Here is a 19,913-nt window from a genome sequence, read left to right as displayed (position 1 = left end):
TACTATTAAGTGTTATTTGTAACTTGTTTATCTGCAGGACATGGCACTTTGCCACTGAATTGATTGGTCATTTGCTTTAATTGAGCCATGTAATTAGGTAATAAGGATTAGGTCAGATTATTGAATGTCTCAGGGTGATTTGGTGTGCGTCAGTGTGAAGGAGCTGTATGAGTGAGAATCACAAAGAAGGGACGACCTACTTTTTCTTCATCCTGCGGTCTCGCTCTGCCTGTGTGCCCAGTTTGCTCAACGTCATGGTATCTCCAATACCCATCTCGAAATCTGTGACACAACATATTCAAATAGTTAGTTAAGGAGTATATGATCTTCATTTACTTAGTTATCTAAAATCTAATAAAAATGAGATTTCCTGTGTGTAATTTGTGTGTGTGTGTGTGTTTGTTTCATGGTACCTGGAATGACAGGTGGTGTCACCTGGCCATCCCTGCTCAGAGGCTGATCAAAGCGCGCTTTCTCCTTCTTGCCAAAAAGACGGCCGATGGAGGACTTTATGCCCTTCTTTTTGTTGCCCCTAAGCAGAGAGAAAAAGAGCAAGTGAGAAAAAAATAACATTGTGTGACTTTTAGCTTCGTAATGGGTGTTCACACTGACAGAGATTTGTGGTGACAAAGCAACCGGAAGTCATAATTTCTGGTGGAATAAGCAACTATTAGCAATAGCAAATTAACTTAATTTTATGCAAATGAGAAGTAAAGCAATGTGGGAATTGCAAATGGGTTTAGTATGCACATAAACTGTAAAAAAAATTGACGGATAATTTTTTTATCGGATAAACTTCGAGTGAAACACATTTACTTAAAAAATCTCTCAATGCAAAAAAAAAAAAAAAAACTGTCGATGCGCAAAAAAAAAAACCCTCACATGACTTTGCTTCAACAGATCATGGGAAATGGCATAACTGAACTAAACAGCGGACCTTATGCCTGAGCCAAAAGTCTGTCATCAAAATGATTTGGTATAATTACCTTCCAGAACTGGCTTCCGGCTCCTAACGCAAGATAACATGACAGCATTTATTGTGTTTTGCCTGCGCGGTCTGGGCCGCAAGTAATTTATTCTGTAGGAAAACAGCGCTACAGTGGTTTCCCCAATTGCAGGAACTTTCATTTTAATTACAGATACTTTGCACCAATTTCTAAGGAAGAGACCATTTTGTTCTCTTGAACACTTTGGATGGAAACGGTGTTTAATTCGCAAATTTGGATGGAAATTAGTGCGAATGCATCACAGTGTCGTAAAATGAAAAACAACAACAACAAAAAAAGCAAGATTGGACGCAGTGGTTAAAAACATTCATCTGAATTCAGATAAAATGCTAAAAACCCACCCTGTGTGAACATCACCTTATATTCTATAACATGCACGATCATTTCTGTTTATAACCGTTTTATCTGCCTGCCCCGCAGAGAAATGCTTATTCTATGCTATGTTATTCCTGCACTTTCATTTGGATGTATTGAAGCCAATTCAATCATAATGAAATCACTCCTCCCCTGACATCACCATAAATTTGTGTGAAGCATTACGTTCTGATAGAGTCTGGTTGCTCTGAGATGCCGTTTAACTCCCTAACAATGATGTGGAAGTAGAAAGGACAGAGGGAGACTGAAAAAGAGCACATCAGATTTGGTTTCATGCTTTGATTCAAATCAATGTGTATTAGTCTGAGAGTGCAGCTCTTCTTTAAATTAAATTAGCCAGACTACAGAAGTGGGAATTTTATTCGACAATGCCCATGGTAGTTCATCATTAAAAACATCACACACAGCTAAAACCTCACAGAGCTCAAATAGAAGAAGATTCTCTAGAGAGAACATCTGGAGGAACATCATTAAAAACTCAGCATCACTGAAGGCTAAATATGGTGCTGCCCACCAGGAAATCTTTTTGTTATTTGTATAAGTGTAAGATGGGAAAGTATGTAGAGACATTGGGGCTGATTTATCAATCTAACGTAGAAACGAGCGCAGAAATCATCTTACGACAGGGTTCACGTGTGATTTATGAAACATGTATACAGCCAATCCCATCGTACGAATAATCGGACGTTGATAAATGTTTGAATATATATATTGAATGATGGAAAACAGCATCTTTGACATCGTCTTTCAAGGGAAAAACATTATACAAGTTGAGATCGACATTAGGGCGTGTAGATGATAAAACAATGTTTCATTTAAAGCAAATGAACTGCACAAGGTATAACTTTATTAAAGAGCTGAAATTTAGACATGTAACTGTGTTTTAGACACAAGTTATGATTAACGTTTTTTGGCTCAAAAATCTGTGTGTGTGTGCGGGGAGGGGGGTGCATGACACACCTGGAGGTGTATAACAGGACAAATGTGGCTTGCATGTGACCTGAACAAAGGCAAACTGACAGTAATTAACTACTTTATAGATCCATAGTCTCAAGAGCAGTTGAGTGTGTGTGGGAGAGTCTGTGCCAGTAACAAACTCTCATCTGTCCTCAAGTGTGCCTGCTGGGTGAATTATGTCTCATCTAGTTCAATCAGGGAGGAATCTATTAGCACCTGAGACTTGATCGTCTGTGGATTTGTGTGTGCGTTTACCCTCGGCCATCCTCAAGGCTTCCTGTTAGCTGAGCGAAGTTCATTTGGTCTAGTCTGAGACTTCGGGGGGAAGGAGGGGGCGATGTCTCGCACTTGATGGTGGCTTTGTCCTCTCGGGCCTCCACAGGGGACTGGGACAAGCAAACACACACAAACAAACAGACAACATCATCAAAATATACCCTAACAGTAGCAAAAAGCTAATGACACCAAATCTTTCCCACTCCTTTGAACAGAAACTCATTTATATTGTACTTTGTCACCTGCAAATAAACACACAGAGTCATATTCATTTCCTTCACATTCTTTATCCACATAAGCTACACGCGCACTGAATTAGAACAAGCAAGCTGGCGTTCAGTCATTTAGAGATGAAGACACACTTACAGCCACTCTCCTGCGGTGTTTCCTTAAATCACTTGGCTGAAAGTGTTAGCAGGAAGAAAGAGACAGAGGAAAAATACAGGGAGACAGATGATTAAGTGTTGTCAGTGTTAGAAAAGGGAGATTTAACAGGGTTAGCACAAAATAAAAGCATTGCAATGTGAAGCAAGGATCACCAGAGTCATGATGCCCAACTCGTGGGCCGCTGAACCGGATGTCAGTTTTGGTGTGGATCGGCCACTGACGGGAGGCGATGAACTGGCCAGAGAAAGGGCTGTGACGGAGGTGGGGATGGAGGAGCGCGGGCGCAGGGTCACATTGAGGCCGTCCATACTGCCGCTGTTCACTCGACTCTCAATCTCATCAGCCCGGAGCTCTGCTGATTCCCTCTCCACCTGGATCATTCTAGAACAGAAGAAGAGAGAGATAGAGAGAGCACTCAGCACATGGACAGCAAGAATTCAAACTTCCTACATACAACACACACATCCCTAGACGGCACATATTCTCTGCAGAATACACTTCAAAATCAAAGCCAAACTCAAGTGTGTCTGAAGAGCAGTAAGCACATCTGCCGTTCTTTCCCAAGCTTTTGTTGCTCATTTTTTCATTTTCAGGAGAAAATGCACAATTTCTTATTTCTGTGCCACCAGCCCATAAACAAATGGAACTGCAAAAACAATTTAGACTATAAAAAATAATAATTTAGACTATAAAAAAATAAATAAAAAAAATATATATATATTTTTATATATATATATATATATATATATATAAATTATATATATATATATAATTTTTTTATTATTATTATTTTTGTTTGTTTAGGGTTAGTTTAATAATTATTTAGCATAATTTACTGCTTTTACTATATTAAGTATTTGTAATGTACTTATAAAGTGATACAATATTCAATGTCGACAACCCATTTCTTTATATTTAAAGTTATAAATAAAGTTATACACATAAATTATGTAAATAATGCATTATCATCCAATTTCATGTCTTATGTTACATCTTAAAATGAATTATAAGTGCATGATGTGAAAAAATAAATGGCTGTATAGTGTATATTATAATATATTATAGCGGTGGCTAGAATTCATTGTCAAACCATAAAATGCACTACTAATAGCCTTATGGAGCATTATGTATTCAACTTTCAAATGCCATCAGGACTCCGCTTACTATTGATATCTATTAGTATTCATGCGGTGGAAGGGGAACTTGTCTGTTGAACCCTCATGAGTTTCACCAGCTCAGGTCATGAGTCATCACTATCTGCACATTTCAGGTGATAGCTCTGCTATTGTCTGGCATTTATATTCATCCACAACTCAGAATCAATTTGTGAGATGGGCAGATTCAGCTTATATACTGTTCAGCTTATTGCCATATATGACAGATGTTCTACCGCCAGCGCTTTGTGCAGCTGAAAGGAATCCAGACAGCTCGGTATCAGGACAAGCTTCAGAGGACTGTTTGGATTTAGACTGAAGTTTTCGGCCTGCCTGACAGTTTCTGTTACCGTTCTAGTTATATCTGCGGTCTGTCAGAGCACAGAGAAGCAGAGGAGCTCCTTTACTCAAGTCATTCTGAAATCGAAAAAGGTCAGTGAGTTTGAGGAGAAAGTTGACTCGGGCTTTAACTGGCCACCAGTCTGAATACTGTGTTCAACAGAGCATGCATTTAAAGCACAAGCTTGGATCAATAAGACAAATGAACATGACATTTGAAGGCTCTAAGCTGATATACTCGAGGCAGATAACTAGATCTCATGCAAGTCATTCAATTTGTGAGATATGAAGTATTCATATACTAAAGCAAATATTGTAAAGTGTAATCCTTAACTGTAAAAGAGTTTTTATGAAAAGCTGTTCAAACTGATGAGAAATACATCAGTGAGATGAGGTACAATATGTAAGATTTTTGTAATAAAATATTCAAAAACCACTTTCACAGTGTGATATATTTCATACAGTTGTGTACTTTCATTATCCCAAAAGTTTCTAAGGATTTGTAAATCCAGAGAAATTCCAGTTTTAAATAATGGCTCGTCCCTTGTCATTGTCGACTATCAATGACGCAATATCCACGCTATCCTCGGTTTCTGTATATATATATATATATATATATACATATATATATGCCTCATTAGTGTCCGTTTCAATGAGCGATGACATAAAATAGTGTGATCAAACGTACAGGTAATACAAAAACTAATTTATTACTTTATCCATGACCATGATTCAAAAATTACATCTCTGGATGGTGAAAATGACATCTCCCATCGTTCCACTCTCCTTCATAGCGTCATCAAGCTTCGCCTTTGTTATTGTTTTGAAAATGCGACTTCTGGTGGCGAAAAATTACATATTATAGTTTTAAGCTACCTTTAATTGACACTTTTCTAGCATGTAATTTCCTTTTAATGTTAGTCAAGGTTTCTTGCACTAAAAATAAATTAAATAGCCTGTTTTAGCTACTGTACCTTTAAGACTAATGCAAATGGCTTCTGTTGATTGGCTAACGTTTTTACAAGTTAAATGAGTAACAACGCCCCCATCATAACAATGAACACTGAATAGGTTTTGATATATAAATGTGGGTGGTCACATGATAATGTGTTGATCGAGTGGTTCTAGGTGGCACTGCCCTGCCCACTGCCCATGCCCTGGCACTGCTCAGAACACCTTATGCAAGGTGGTTGCATACTGAACCCCAGTTTTCCATGTTATGTCTTCCTTTAATAGTCTATATTTCCAACCTGATTTCCTCATTGATGGCATCCAGCTGTTCTTGAAGCATGAGGGCAAGTGTCTGGGCGTCTGAGTGCCCGCTGGGGGACAGCATATCGGCTGAGCTGAATATAGTATCGCGGTCTTCATCGTCCAAGTCAGACAGCTCAGTGTCGCTTCCCATCAGGTGAGTCCGGCTGGCCCGCAAGCTGGAAGGTTGAGAGCGATCCCAATCCTGCTCCACCATTGGCAGGATCTGGGAATAAAGACATGGATCAGTGCACAAACCAATATTTTGAGGATTTTTTCGAATCAGGCTTCCAGATTTTAGTGTTTCAAGTAAGATCTAATGTGCTATAAACATGTTTTGTTGTGGATTTGAGAACCCGGAACTTACAATGAACACATCCAACGGGGCAAAAGAAAAGAACAGAGAGAAAGAGAGAGATATGACTAAAACAATAAACACGTTCATGTCTATTAGATTAGAACAAGGATTGTCAGTGACTTGCACCAGTTATACAATTGCTCATACTTATTACACGCTAGTACAGTGAAGAGAACAGGAAGAGAAGTTTTGGTTAAGACAGTGACAGATGGAGATGTGAGATGTGTGACATTGACACCTTCATTGGTTCATCCCTGAGTGCCACCAGTCGACCTTTCTGAGCCCGTCGTATGACCCCTGTGGAGGAGTAATGATCCCCCTGGCCTTCCACCACTGAGAACCGCAGGTCTGTGGCACTGCCAAGATGAGACCTAATACAGCAGACAGAGAGACAGAAAAAGAGGCTCAAATACTTTACTTGGCATGTTTACAGACATATCACTTTTAATGAGCACATAAAAACAGGGCTCATATTTTAGTATAATTATATTTAAAAAAAATAGAATCATCATTTTAAATCTGGATGTCACCTAGGATGTGTTCCGTCTCCATATGCCCCGCTCCTGCGCTTCAGATGATCGAGTTCGGCCCGTAACTTCTCAATCTCCCCAATGAGCCTCTCCTACACAGCCAGAAAACACTTGATTAGTCCAGCAATCTCGAATCAATGTAATTCTTTTAGAATTACAAGGAAAATTTATTTTATATACTCGATTGAGACTAATATTTAAAAAAAAAAAAACATTTAAATTAGATGTTTTTCAAAATACCTTGTAAAAATACATTACTGTTCAAAAGTTCGGGATCAGTACGATTTTTTTTCCATAATTTCCATAATCCATAATTTTATTCATCAAGGATGCATTCAATTTATCAAAAGTGACAGTAAAGATATCTATAAGGTTACAAAAAAATCCCATTTTAAATTTCAAATAATCCTGCAAAATATGAACACAAAACATATTAAGCAGCACAACTGTTTTTAGCATTAATAATATTTATCAATATTTAATGTTGATTGAGCACCAAATCAGCATAATATACTGATTTCTGAAGGATCATGTGACACTGAACACTGGAGTAATGATGCTGAAAATTCAGCTTTGCCATCACAGGAATAAATTACATTTTAAAGTATATTCAAATAGAAAACAACTCATTTACTGTACTTTTGATCAAATAAATCCAGCCTTGGTGAGCATAAGTCTTCTTCCAAAAACATTAAAAATCTTACCAACCCCAAACGTCTAAACGGTAGTGTATGTATATATTTTTACATATTTTTAAAATAAATATTTGTACCTTTAAAAAATTATCACAACGCAGGACAATGAAGGCAAAAAGGTGTTTAAAAAACAAATGAAATAGTAACAGTTCACAGGATACAGACGTATATACTTTATACATTGATATAAATATCTTAATTTAAAGTCTTGATGTTAATAAGACACTTAGACACTGCTACTCAGTTATTTCTTGCATCTCTGACTGTTGCTGTTGCTTTGCAGATCTGTGTGATATTAATGAGCAGTGGTACCTTATTGTGATGGAACTCCTCCAGTTGTTTTTGGGAATTCTCCAGATCATGGATGAGTGAATTCTTTATGGGAGAAACGACGGAAGAAACAAAGTTGAGAATAAGCTTAAAGCAGCAGGTTGTGCATGCAATAACCTGCACATTCTCTCTCTCTCTACATGTGGTGCTTCATCCTGTCCCTTCACATTTGGCCATTCAGTCTGTTCTGTCCTCTCGGCTTACAGCTCAAAAGAGAAACGAACTGGGTTCTATTAATTCAAGCTAAATAGGGAACCTTTACATCTGTTTTTCACAAGCTATTCTTTGTGCCATTTCAGTATATGCCTAGAATATGGCCTTGCACTCTCTAGGGTATAGTAGGCAGAGTATAAATATGGACATTCCGCTACACTCATTTCTTTTGAAACAATTATTTTAAATAATTTCTTATTTTAAATAATTTCTAATGCATTTGGGTCCGTTTTGACTAGGAAGAGGTACATAAATATTACACATTTCAAAAAAAAATCCAGTTTTTAGTATGAAAAAGAAACTTTGGATATGTGTTAAGACTGTTAAAATATGCATCATTTATCTATATATTTTTTTCAGATAAAAAAAATAAAAATAATAACCATAGAGATTTTACACATTTTTCGTTCGGGTCCATTTTGACCCGGAAGTGGCTTTACACATGAAATTATGCCGTTTACTACATCTGTTAGTTACATTTCTCTCAAATGACTTCTGTAAAAAACATTTAGCCTCTTTCCTACATTCGCAAACACATTTTTCCTTCCAAATGGTACTGCATTTTGTTTCTAAACATGACTGTACACGCACACACTGTAATTAAAATAAAATGACAAATTAAATTAATGTCTGTTTGTAGAACAAAAGTTCATAGACCAAATAGTCTAAATTTGAAAATGGAAAAAGGAAAAAACCGTTTTTTTCTGTAGTTCTCATAACATTTTAAATTTCAAATAATTAATTTATAAAAATGGGGTAAATGTACTTAAAAAAATATGGCAACATTAATGAGAAGTTACTGATCAGATACAATATGGTTTTAGTTATGTATAATATATAAAAAAATATTAAGTTATGACTGTTTTATAAGCTTATGTTCCATCTGGTCTAAAAAGACCCCGGAATGCAATGGGTGTATACAGTTATTTTTAATGCATTGCAAGGGTTAAATACTCATTTAAATAATCAAGTACATGTACATTAAATACATGTATAATATTTTTATTTTTTATTTTAAATAACATTTATTTTTAAGTACATTTATTAAGAAAAGGAAAAGCAACAATAAAAAACTATCTGCCAAAAGTAATTCAAATTTTATTTCTGAAGATTGCTCTTAATATCTTATGCAATTTTCCTTTCTTTTTTTGTTTTAGTGCTAAGGATGAACATTGAATGCTTGTTTGTGGCTGTGTGCTGCTTGAATGCATTAAGCATCAGATGATCATAGTGTTTAAGGTAATAATAAGTGTGTACAGTATATGTGCAGGCAGCCATGGTAAAATCCATACCTTGTCCTCCAGCGCAGCCATGCGCTCCTTCAGGTGCAGCTGAAGACGTTCATTGGACTCGGTGAGGAGACGGTCCACAGTGTCAGACAGACGTTTGTTATGCTCCTCATTCATCTTCTCCCTCTGACGAGCCTGAGAAAGAGTGAGGGAGTGAATAGAGAAGAGAAAGAAAAAATGGAAGTATGAAACAGCATTATTTATTTTCACAGTAAAACTAGATGTTTAGAAGAAGATGTGACATGGGATGGCTATAGGATATATTTTTTTTTTTTGATGATATACCGTATGCACAGTATAACCAATAGAGGGCAGTATTACACCCTAAAGCTCTGTGAACGTATTCTAGGAGTTTTACGTCAGATTTTATAAGTCTGGTTCATGATATTAAAACACAGCTGACTCTGACGGTTCACATTTTGATTCAGAAAGTAATACTAACTTCTCACATATTTCTAAAGGTGTGTATTCTGTGACCATCCCTCTTGAAAATGAATAATGACAGTCCTTGTAGTTGAATGCAGGGGTGATGACTTTTAAACACAGTTGTGGTGGGATATGGGTACTCAGTTGCCTGGCAACAAAATCTTAATTTTCTTTTGGTGGCAAACAGCCTTTAAAATGTAATCAACACAGAGCTTCGTGACTGTCAGGGGAAGAATTCAAACTAAAGCTCAGTTTGAGGTGGATGTATCAAGGTTTAATTAAGGCTGACTCTCTTTGACTGCTTTAAGTCATTACAACCATCAGCTCACATGCAAGAGAAAATTAACCATGCATGAATTATTCAAAATCCAAATATAGCAGCCAATTACAGCTCTGCTCTCACTGGGGGTGGGGAAATTCATCTGCAAGATGAGCTAAAAAATGGCCCATATTCACAGAGCAGCGGCATATGCGTGTGTGAGTGTGTTTGTACAGGAGTGCTAGCATATCGATCTTTGCATGCCTCAGTTTGTGTGTTAGAAACACAAGAACGGGCAAAGCAGCACAGGCTAATCGGAGTCCCTACTGTGAGGTCAAACACACCGCCTGAAGGCCTGGTCAAGACCGATTGTGCAACAGGTAACATCTTCACATCTTCTTAAACACACACACACACGTTTACTATCTAATTAGGACCATATACTTAAAAAATGTATATGTTATTATTATATATTATATTTCTGTAAATCTGCTTTGAAACGATATGTATTGTGAAAATCGCTAACGCTAACTAACGTTGACCCAAACTTTTGACGCAAACCCAAACTTTTTTTTTTTTTTACATTTTGAATACATTTAGCATTAAATAATGCAAACTGCTAGGGACTAATTTGTCACCAAACAATGGCTATTTTAAATGGCCACTTTATTGACTTCTGACACTGAGCTAATAATGAAATAAATAAATAATAAAAATTTATAAATAAATCATATATTTTATTTTAAAGATACATTATAATATATTTATAATACATTATTGTAACACTTTGCATAAACATTCCATTAGGTAACAGTTAAATGTATTAACTAACATTAACTAATAATTAGGAATACATTTGTTACAGTATTTATTAATCCTTGTTAATGTTAGTTAATAAAAAAATATACCTGTTAATTATAAGTTCAGGTTCATTAAATAATATGAACAGATACAACTTTTGAAATGAATATTAACTTAGATGAATTCTTTTTTTTTTTTTTTAGCTGATGATAAGGTACAGTATTTAGTTAACAAATGGAATTTTATTTTATTATATGAAGAGTTCAGATGCAAAAGCCTCTAAGTGCCATCTGAAATTTTCTTCTAGAATGATCATTTTTATCAAGCTCGTATATTTAAGTTCAGTAATTCCACTTAAATGAGGTAAGGTAATTTTCATTGCCATTTAAGTGAAATTACTGAATATACGAGCTTGATAAAAATTATCATTCTAGAAGAAAATTTCAGATGGCACTTAGAGGCTTTTGCATCTGAACTCTTCATATATATATATATATATATATATATATATATATATATTGTATAAAACACTACAAACAATATGGCTTAACAAACATTTCCAATGACTTGTTTAATACTGAGCTAATATCCCTTATTCCAACCCTTGGTTAAATCCATAAACACAACTTGCTATTTTACATTTTCATTTTTACATTTTGTTAATTTAGTAAATCTATTAAGCATTTTCCTTAATAGGAACCATTTGAAATAGGTATTTCAAATTTTTGAGGAGACATTGTGGCCACACATTCACACAAAAAAACACTGGTGCCTCTTTATAGTGTTCATTCTTATGTGCACTTAAACAAATCAAAACCACACATAATGAAGCAAAGCCACTCACACTTCCTCATTTTCTCCCTCCAATCATCCTTCAAGCAATCTCATCATTTCTCTATCAAACATTCACTCTCTCAACTCTACATCCCATTCCCTCTAGGTGTCCTGACCCCCAACCCAGTCCTCACCCTGCCCAGCTCTTGGTTCTTCTCCTCCAGCTGAGCCTCTAGTTGGCGCAAACGCTCTTCGATGTTCCCATGACGCTCCTCCGCCTGTAGGAAACACTGACATTAGTATAAAGAGAGCAGGGCAAAGACCTTCAAGAATTAGACACTTCACCTTCAAGAAGAAAGAGGTTTAGAAATTGCTTATATTTTATTGGTTGGAGTTTTTTTTTTATATATATATATATTTGAATAAACCATATTTAAATGAAAATTTGTCATGAACGTACAGTTTTTTTCAGTGCGTATTATTGTACAGTTCAGCTTCCCTGACTAAGGTCTATAGACCAATGATGGCATGTGCTGTGTATAATAAATGGGATCTAAGGAAGGATGTTGGATATGTATCATTAGGAGCATGAGGTGTGTGACAGGATGCCACTGACTGAGAATGACACAATGTTGCCATTTTTAATTAGCTGCATTAGCGAGACAATAAACAAAACCCCACTGCCTCTCTGCCACACTGACAAGACATTTGGCTGCCTTGGAAAAACTGTCATCTACAATTCCAGCTGATGTTCGGAAGGAACATGACTGCGACCGAGTGAGGATTATCTAAACTGGCAAGAAAAGGAATATCTGCTCTACCTGTGCATGTTTGATGGAGCGCTTTATCATGAACAGTACAGCTGTATTTTTTGGAACTTATTGCAGAAATGAGGAATTGGAAGGAGATAAAGAAATACTGCCAGACTCAAACATGCATGAGCACCAAAACTCATTGCCTGACTGCTAGGCCACAGGTCTGACCAAAACAAATGGTTTGAATCAGTGATCCTCAAATGGTTTTGCTTCAGGATCCAGATTTTGCATTGGACATCAAGTGGAGATCCACCACAGTAAAGACAAACCAAAATTGCTTAAAGAAAATCTCCATATATCAGAACTGCACAGGCCCAAACATATTCAAAATTGATAACGTAACAGATTGATAGGAAGATTTTAAAATAATGAAGTTTTATAAATGCCTAAACAATAGCAGAAGTGTGATTGACCTGTTGAGTCAGTGTTGTTAACTATTAAACTATCAAAAACATTAACTGAAAAAAAAAAAAAACAATAATAATAATTACAAATTTAAACTAAATTCAAATTAAAACTGATGCTAACTGAAATAAAATGCGTTTAAAGGTGTGTTGTGTTCAGCAGGTTTGGTTCGATTAAAACTCTGGTGCGATTGCTCTGTTATTTTGGTTCATCTGAATAAGTGTGGACCCCGGCTCGACTGAAATATGAACCAAAAACAGGACATGATGTCACAATATGTGGCCCTAAAAAGAACTAAATGCTCAAAAATACAATTTTTTTCTCGTCACAGGAGCTACGTTGCCCATTACAGTTCGGTACAGGTTTCAGAAATGCAGACTTCCTTGCAGCAGTTTGTGTGCAACGGAGGAATTCCTGCTGCTGTTTTGACCCTTTTACACATTTTATAAGCTCTTGTTAGCTGAAAAATACTATCATACAACGAGCGCATTTAGCCCAGCACTGAGCATTGTTCTGGATGTTCAAAAAGTTCCGTCGCAAAATATATGTCATTAAAGCCAGTTATTTTTTTGTATCCTTAGGTTCTTAAAAAATGACAGTGTGAACCAGGACTAAATGTAAATGTACTAAAAGTACTAAAACTAATTCTGAAATAAACAAATTCAAACTAAATAGAAATATATATATACAGTATATATAAAAAAAACTTGGCTGCTTAATACGTTAACTGTTTAACGTATATGTATCTGCTTAATATGCAATCAGTTGCATTTGCAACCGTAATTTGGGTCTTGACACATCACAGAACTTGTGTTTCTCTAAATCACGTCTCAGTAGGCTAAAATGTCTTTTGAACAGCCTATGTTGTTTATCTCTTATCTAATCCTGCTGTGTAATCTAATCTTTTCATGTCAGTTTCCGCCCTCCTTTACCTTATCATTTTGTTTCATCACCATCTCAGAGGGTGTTTTCCTGACAGAAAAGAATCTTATGAACTGACTCTCTCATTGTTTCCTGTTGCTGTTGTCTGGAGGAGTGATTGAGTACTCGCCTTGGTGAGGGCGGCCACTCTCTGGGCCAGTTCAGCCTCCACCTCGGGCAAAGTCTCTGCCTTCCTCATAGTCTGCTGAAGACGCTGTTCTGCCAACTCCAGCAATTCCTGGAGGTGTCGTACCTTCTCCTCACTCTGATAAAAAAAAGACACGCGCACACAAACCGCACGAAAATAAGACAAACAGAGGGTGTACACTCATGTAGACACCATAAACACACCCATTTTAGAGATATTGAGATAGTATACACCCAACATATGCATTCACACACACAAAGATATTAAGTCCACACAAGGTTACAAGGTACTCACAACACACACACATGAACAGAAAAACATACCATACATATGAAAAGGAAGCACACATACAATACGAAATAAATAAGTGCACATAAAAACAAACCACCAGTGTACGTATATACACAACACACACAAAATATAAAGACATGATAAAAGTATCCAAATCAAAATTTGGATTATACACCACCATTCAAAAGGTAAGATTTTAAAAAGGTTTTTGAAAGAAGTCTTTTATGCTCACCAAGGCTGCATTTATTTGATCAAAAATACAGTAAAAACAGTAATATCGTTAAATATTGTTACAATTTAAAATAATTGTTTTCTATTTTAATATATTTTAAAATGTAATTTATTCATGTAATGGCAAAGCTGAATTTTCAGCATCATTACTCCAGTCTTCAGTGTCACATTATTCTCTAATATGCTGATTTGCTGCTCAAGAAACATTTCTAATTTTATCAATGTTGAAAACAGTTGTGTTGCTTAATATTATCATAATTCTTTGATAAATAGAAAGTTCCAAAGAACAGCATTTATTTAAAATAGAAACCTTCCGCAGCTTTATGGATGTATTTACTGTAGCTTTTGATCCATTTAATGCATCCTTGATTAATAAAAGTATTAAAATCTTACTGACCCCAAACTTTTGAATGGTATTGTACATTAATGTAAGTAATGTAATGCAGTATTAAACAGGGCTAGTATTCAACATTTTATGGGGTCTCCCCACTCTCCCCTGGGCCCAACATTTAACGTTGCTGGATGTCCCCACTGACGATAGCCCTACCTGGAGTGCAAAATCACAAACTTATGCTGTCTAAACAAGAGCAGATGTCTTGATTTATCTATCTCTTTTGAGATATTTATACCCACTGCATGCAAAACAAACACTCTGTCCAAACTGGCACCAACATCAATGCAGTTGGGAATCCTCTTTCTTTCTCCAGATGATGGATCTGGATATTAAAACAGTCGGGTGGTACCTGCTTCCTCCCAGCATGCCTCTTCTCAGCATGCTGTAGGATTCTGAAGGATTCTAACATGAGTCTGCTGCTTTAGGGCTAATTAAACCCCCTCTGACTAACACACACCCTTCATACGCACACGCACAGATGGATGGAACATGACTCTCATAACATCTCAACTGAATTATGGGACATCAACCAGCATTGACTTGCGGCGTTCATTTGAAATTTACTTCAAATCTGCCCAGGTCTGATTCAAGGTTGACGTACCTGTCGGTAAAGCGAGTCCTTGGTGGCCAATTCGTTCTCTAGCTTGTCATTCAGGTCATGGATTGAGGTGGTTTCTCTCTGGGCGGCCAGATAACGCTTTTCTAATGTTGTGATTCGCTCCTCCATGTCCTCCTTCTGTGCCATCGCCTGTCGAACAGGCACATAGTAAGAGAAAACAAAAACCCTTGGGAAATTTGAAAACCTTTAATAGACTACTACAACATTTGGGAAAGATTTTTTTAAACCATGACACGGTGCTTAAAGTCAGCATGAAATAGAAATGTATTTAGTCAGCTTGAACCACGCCCCTTACTTACAATCAAATCTGCTTCCATTCAATCAACTACCAACAGATAGAACCAAGTCCCCACCTTTTATTTTTTTCGACAATCTGTTTCGCTTGGATGCGTCACAATTTCTGTCGACAGTTCTGATACATTGTGACTTTACTAGAAATATTTACAATCATTATAAAAAGGTATAGTTCACCCAAAATTTTTAATTCTGTCATCATTTACCCACCCTTATTTCATTCCAAACCAATATGACTTTCTTTTTTGGTGGTAAACAGACTCTTCAAGCTACTCTTACGATACCAGAATCTTGAAGCTACTCTTCTATACAATGAAAGTGAACGGTAATAATATCAAGCTCCAAATATGACAAAAACACCATCAAAGTATCATAAAAGTAATCTATGTGCACTATATTCCATGTCATAGTTTTACGTGAAGAACAGAGGAAAATTTAAGCCATTATTCACTGAATAGCATCACTTCCGCTGTAGCTTTGAAATCTCATTCAGGTTCCTGTCACATTTGGTTACAAGATACAAGAACCTATATTATTTAGTTTGTTTGTTGCTGATGTCAAACCTGGAGCAACATGATGTGAATATGCTTTAAATGTATGGAAAAGAACAACATGTTCCACCAAAAAAAGTGATACTGGTTTGTTTTTGGGGAGAGCTGTTTTTAAATACCCTAACTTTAGACCTTGTCAAGGAATGAGTCACGATTGCATTTTTTGTAACCTTCTGTCTCTCAGCGAAAATAAAGCAGAGCTGAGAAAATGTCCTTGCTGCCTGACGCTGTATCTTCCCTGAGACAAGCTCTTGTCGGTCTGTCCCCATTCTGTCCCTTTCCTCTCCCCCCAATCATTCTAACCTCGCGGATGTCCCTCTGGTGTTTAGTGCTCAGCTCTTCGCTCTTCAGTAAGTCTTTGCGGGCGGTAGCCAGTTCCGTCTCAAGCTCGGACATGTGATTGGTCAGGCTGCTGATCCGGTCTCTGTTTTGGGCCAGCTCCTTGTTGGCCTTATCCAGCAGTTCCTGCAGCTCCAGACACCTGCTGTTGTCGTCGTGCACATCGATGGAGCCATTGGGAAGCCTCTGTCACAAACACAAAGAAATGTTAGAGATACAATGGAGAGCTAGTTGAGAACTTGTTTAGCGGTCCCCTGATTTCCACTCAGGGTCCTAAATAAGCTTCTAAATAAGCTTCAGAGAGGCGAAATATGCTGAGTCAGAGTCTGAAGAACACGGTCAGCAAGTTAAGCAGCTTCATTGCAATTATGGCCTCAGGAGTTCAGAGGTTCTCTCGCATGCATCACATTGTGACCGTGCATTTCATCCATCTACTTCAAACAGCTGAGCAAATTAAACCCTCCAGATTTGTCATTTTGCCAGCCCTGAAACTCAGGGTTCCTCAGCACATTATTGGGAACAAAAATACGACCTGGGTGAGATGCATATCTTTGCCCCCTAAATGACCAGCTTTCTCAAAACAGAAACGTCCAATTCGGGGCTGACAGAAGAATTCCAATGAGGTATATTTAATGAGGACACTTTTACATGGCTGTCAAAAGTGAGTGGAGTTTGCTTCACTGATATGCTTGGCTCTATATCACTACAGGAAAGCTGAGACAGGGACTTTTAAAGAGCCCTGCCTGAAGTGCTTTCGTACATATGTGTTTGTGGATGTCAGTAATGCTGATTGGCAGATGATTTGATGTGCTTCTCGGCCTTAAAATGAATTACATGCTGTTAATTAAATAATTCTTCAGAGAGAGCTCCAGATTCAGAAGGGCAGCAGGCAAAACTAATTTACAGTTTCTTGTCTCTTGCATCTCTATGACATTTAACCTTTATATTTACATTTGCAATAGCTCAATATACTAATTTAATACACTGCAACAAAAACCCCTTCTTTTTTCATTTAAATCATAGGCCTACTTTCTGAACAGAACAGGCACTTTCGTGTCTTGCGTGTTTCAATGTATTACCTTTAGCTATAAAACAAAATATTTTATACTATGGCATCAACATATTTGTGCTCCTTTTTAAACAGCTTTATGTATTGATTTCATATGCATTGTTTTAACCTTGTCACAAACATAAAATATGAAAATGTCATAAAAATCTATTTTTTATAACTATAATGATCCAAACAAAAAGTGAATATATTTAGTATTTCTACCATGACCAACAATTTTATCTATAATAAAGTTTTCTCAGAATAATAATAATAATAATAATAAAAAGTACGTTTTTGAAATTATTATATTTATTTGGGACATAAATTGCTACAGTAGCTATGAAATTAGCCATTTTTGTGAATACCGGAGTTTTATTTGGAAAAAAACAACAACAATGTAAATGTCATTCTCACCACTGATATATCTATTAAAGAATGCTATTAAACACAATACATAATTAGAAATGTGGTGGAAATGACTGATTCATGATGTGGCTCAATGTGACAAAAAAAAACTATGGCTTTATTTGAAATTTTGTGGAAACCCTCTCCGTCACTCTATTGGGAGTCCGCTGAGAAACCCACGTCGGCCTCTAACAGTATTTGATGAACCATGAACCCCAGGGACTATCAGCCATATTTCTGCCCTCCAGGGAGGCTTCAGCCAGCTCTCCAGAGAGACACAGTCTGGACCACGTCTGCCGTGTCTGGGAATCCACTTCTGTCTGCTTTCATCCTCTCAATCCAGCTCTATATGATTCATCCTTTCTAATCGCAAATGCAGATTCAAATGTACAATTCACAGAAACGTCCGATTTTCTGCTAAAATTCAAGAAAGGTATGTTTGGAAAAAGCTTGCAGGCCTCTCATTTTCATTATCTTCCCCTGAAGGTGTAATATTATAAAGCGCAACCTTTCAGGTGCGAACTACTCCCAGAGGAGACCCGCCAGAACATGTTTTGCTTTGTTCTATAAAAATAAAATTATAGAAATTATAACCATAAAATCAGAGTTTAGGTAAAAAAATATATAAAAAATGAGGGCTTCCTCAGTCCACATTTTCTTAGTCTCTGCCTACTTAAATACCTGACAGTGGTGATCTAAAAAAAAAGCACAGAGGAGCCAGACCGTGACACCTGGAGGAGCTCCACTGATAAATGGCAAAAGTAGAGAACTTAAAGAGCTTCAGAGACTGGTGATGAGACAGTGAATCACACACTGTGAGGTATCAAACAGTCAGTGTGGCAATATTCTTCCTCATTAGGAGTGGTAACATTTCAGTTACCTTTTCAGAGTCAGAAACCTTTCAGAAAAACGCTGACACAGAACATTGGCAATCAACAAAATTGGAGAAAATGATGTTAAACTCGCTCCTTAAAAAAACCTATGGGCCAGATTCACTAACAGCTTGCACCAGTGCAAACCCTCTTTTGGTGTTAAAAAAACTACTGTCAGTATTTACTAAAGACACGCAGTGAAAAATTAGCGCTGAAAAGGTGTGGACGCAGTTATTGCATTATGCATTTGTAGGATTTTCCCTGTCAGACAGCAAAACCTATCGGAGGAGAGTATTTTAAATGAATCATGCAAGGTGATTTACTAAGGTTTGTACTAGTCAATTTACTGGTATTTGCACCATTGTTTACTGCCAAAAATCAATTCAATCAATTCGCAATGGACAAAATAAAGTCCCGTCCTACATTTTTTTTGTTCGAGAAGCTGTTTCACTTGGATATACTGTACGCAATAATGAAGAAAAGACTATCGCAATTTATGTTTCATGCCGACTTCAACTATAAAGTTCATCTATATGCTATTGCACTCCTAAAAGCTAACAAAAATAGTTTATATTTTAGTAAATATACACTTTAGAATGTATTAACTTCTTTAAATTTAATATTTTTATATCTTAAAATATAAAAAAATGGCCCTGCCATAATCTCCTGTTTTAATAGGAAATGCATCAACATGGACAGAAATCTGTGTTTGTGAAGTCTGTCAGTGTAGGTTGCAATGAAACTAAAGTTGCATCAGCTCTTCCGTATTGTGATTTAAATGCGAGTGTAGGTGATTATCGAAAAATACATTTTCCGATGTGGACGTTGCACCTAAAAAGGGAGGCAGATTGAATGATTGAAGAAGTCACCAGAGAAAAGTCTGAAAAAATTACGAGGTCAATTATTTTTCTTACGAAACACATACATGGGTGAATAATTCACAATAAGATCTATAACATGCATTTAGCAAATAGGGTGAATTTTCATTTCATGCCGACTTTAAAGACAGACCTTTATAATGAAACCACAAGCTAATATCTGCTCCCAAACTAATTTCGCGTACTAATGGACAAATCGATACTGCTGCATTGAAAAAAATCTCTTACTACAGAAAATCAATCAATAGCATTTCAAATACATAAATAAAAGATAAGGT

General features: G+C 36.6%; 1 protein-coding gene across 13 annotated transcripts in view; it reads right to left on the bottom strand.

Moving 5' to 3' along the window:
* The window catches only part of ppfia4 (PTPRF interacting protein alpha 4), a 94,811-nt gene that overhangs the window by 9,657 nt on the left and 65,241 nt on the right, over positions 1-19,913 (bottom strand). For 5 of the 13 annotated variants that reach the window (XM_084395038.1, XM_084395033.1, XM_084395043.1 and 2 more), the window contains exons 6-19: positions 16,394-16,615; positions 15,228-15,374; positions 13,693-13,827; positions 11,616-11,699; positions 9,165-9,296; positions 7,642-7,704; positions 6,635-6,726; positions 6,343-6,475; positions 5,746-5,972; positions 3,155-3,383; positions 2,982-3,017; positions 2,595-2,725; positions 414-532; positions 201-282 (exon numbers count right to left, since the gene is read on the bottom strand). In XM_084395038.1, coding sequence (XP_084251164.1) covers positions 201-282; positions 414-532; positions 2,595-2,725; positions 2,982-3,017; positions 3,155-3,383; positions 5,746-5,972; positions 6,343-6,475; positions 6,635-6,726; positions 7,642-7,704; positions 9,165-9,296; positions 11,616-11,699; positions 13,693-13,827; positions 15,228-15,374; positions 16,394-16,615 — 1,832 coding nt within the window. The remainder of the gene's footprint in view (positions 1-200; positions 283-413; positions 533-2,594; positions 2,726-2,981; positions 3,018-3,154; positions 3,384-5,745; positions 5,973-6,342; positions 6,476-6,634; positions 6,727-7,641; positions 7,705-9,164; positions 9,297-11,615; positions 11,700-13,692; positions 13,828-15,227; positions 15,375-16,393; positions 16,616-19,913) is intronic. The other 8 variants (XM_084395035.1, XM_084395042.1, XM_084395041.1 and 5 more) reach the window with 4 other exon arrangements.

This window comes from Rutilus rutilus (assembly GCF_951802725.1).
Source record: "Rutilus rutilus genome assembly, chromosome: 22".
Taxonomy (NCBI): domain Eukaryota; kingdom Metazoa; phylum Chordata; class Actinopteri; order Cypriniformes; family Leuciscidae; genus Rutilus; species Rutilus rutilus.
The sequence above is the reverse complement of the archived record's forward strand: the minus strand, read 5'-3'. Positions and strand labels throughout refer to the sequence as shown.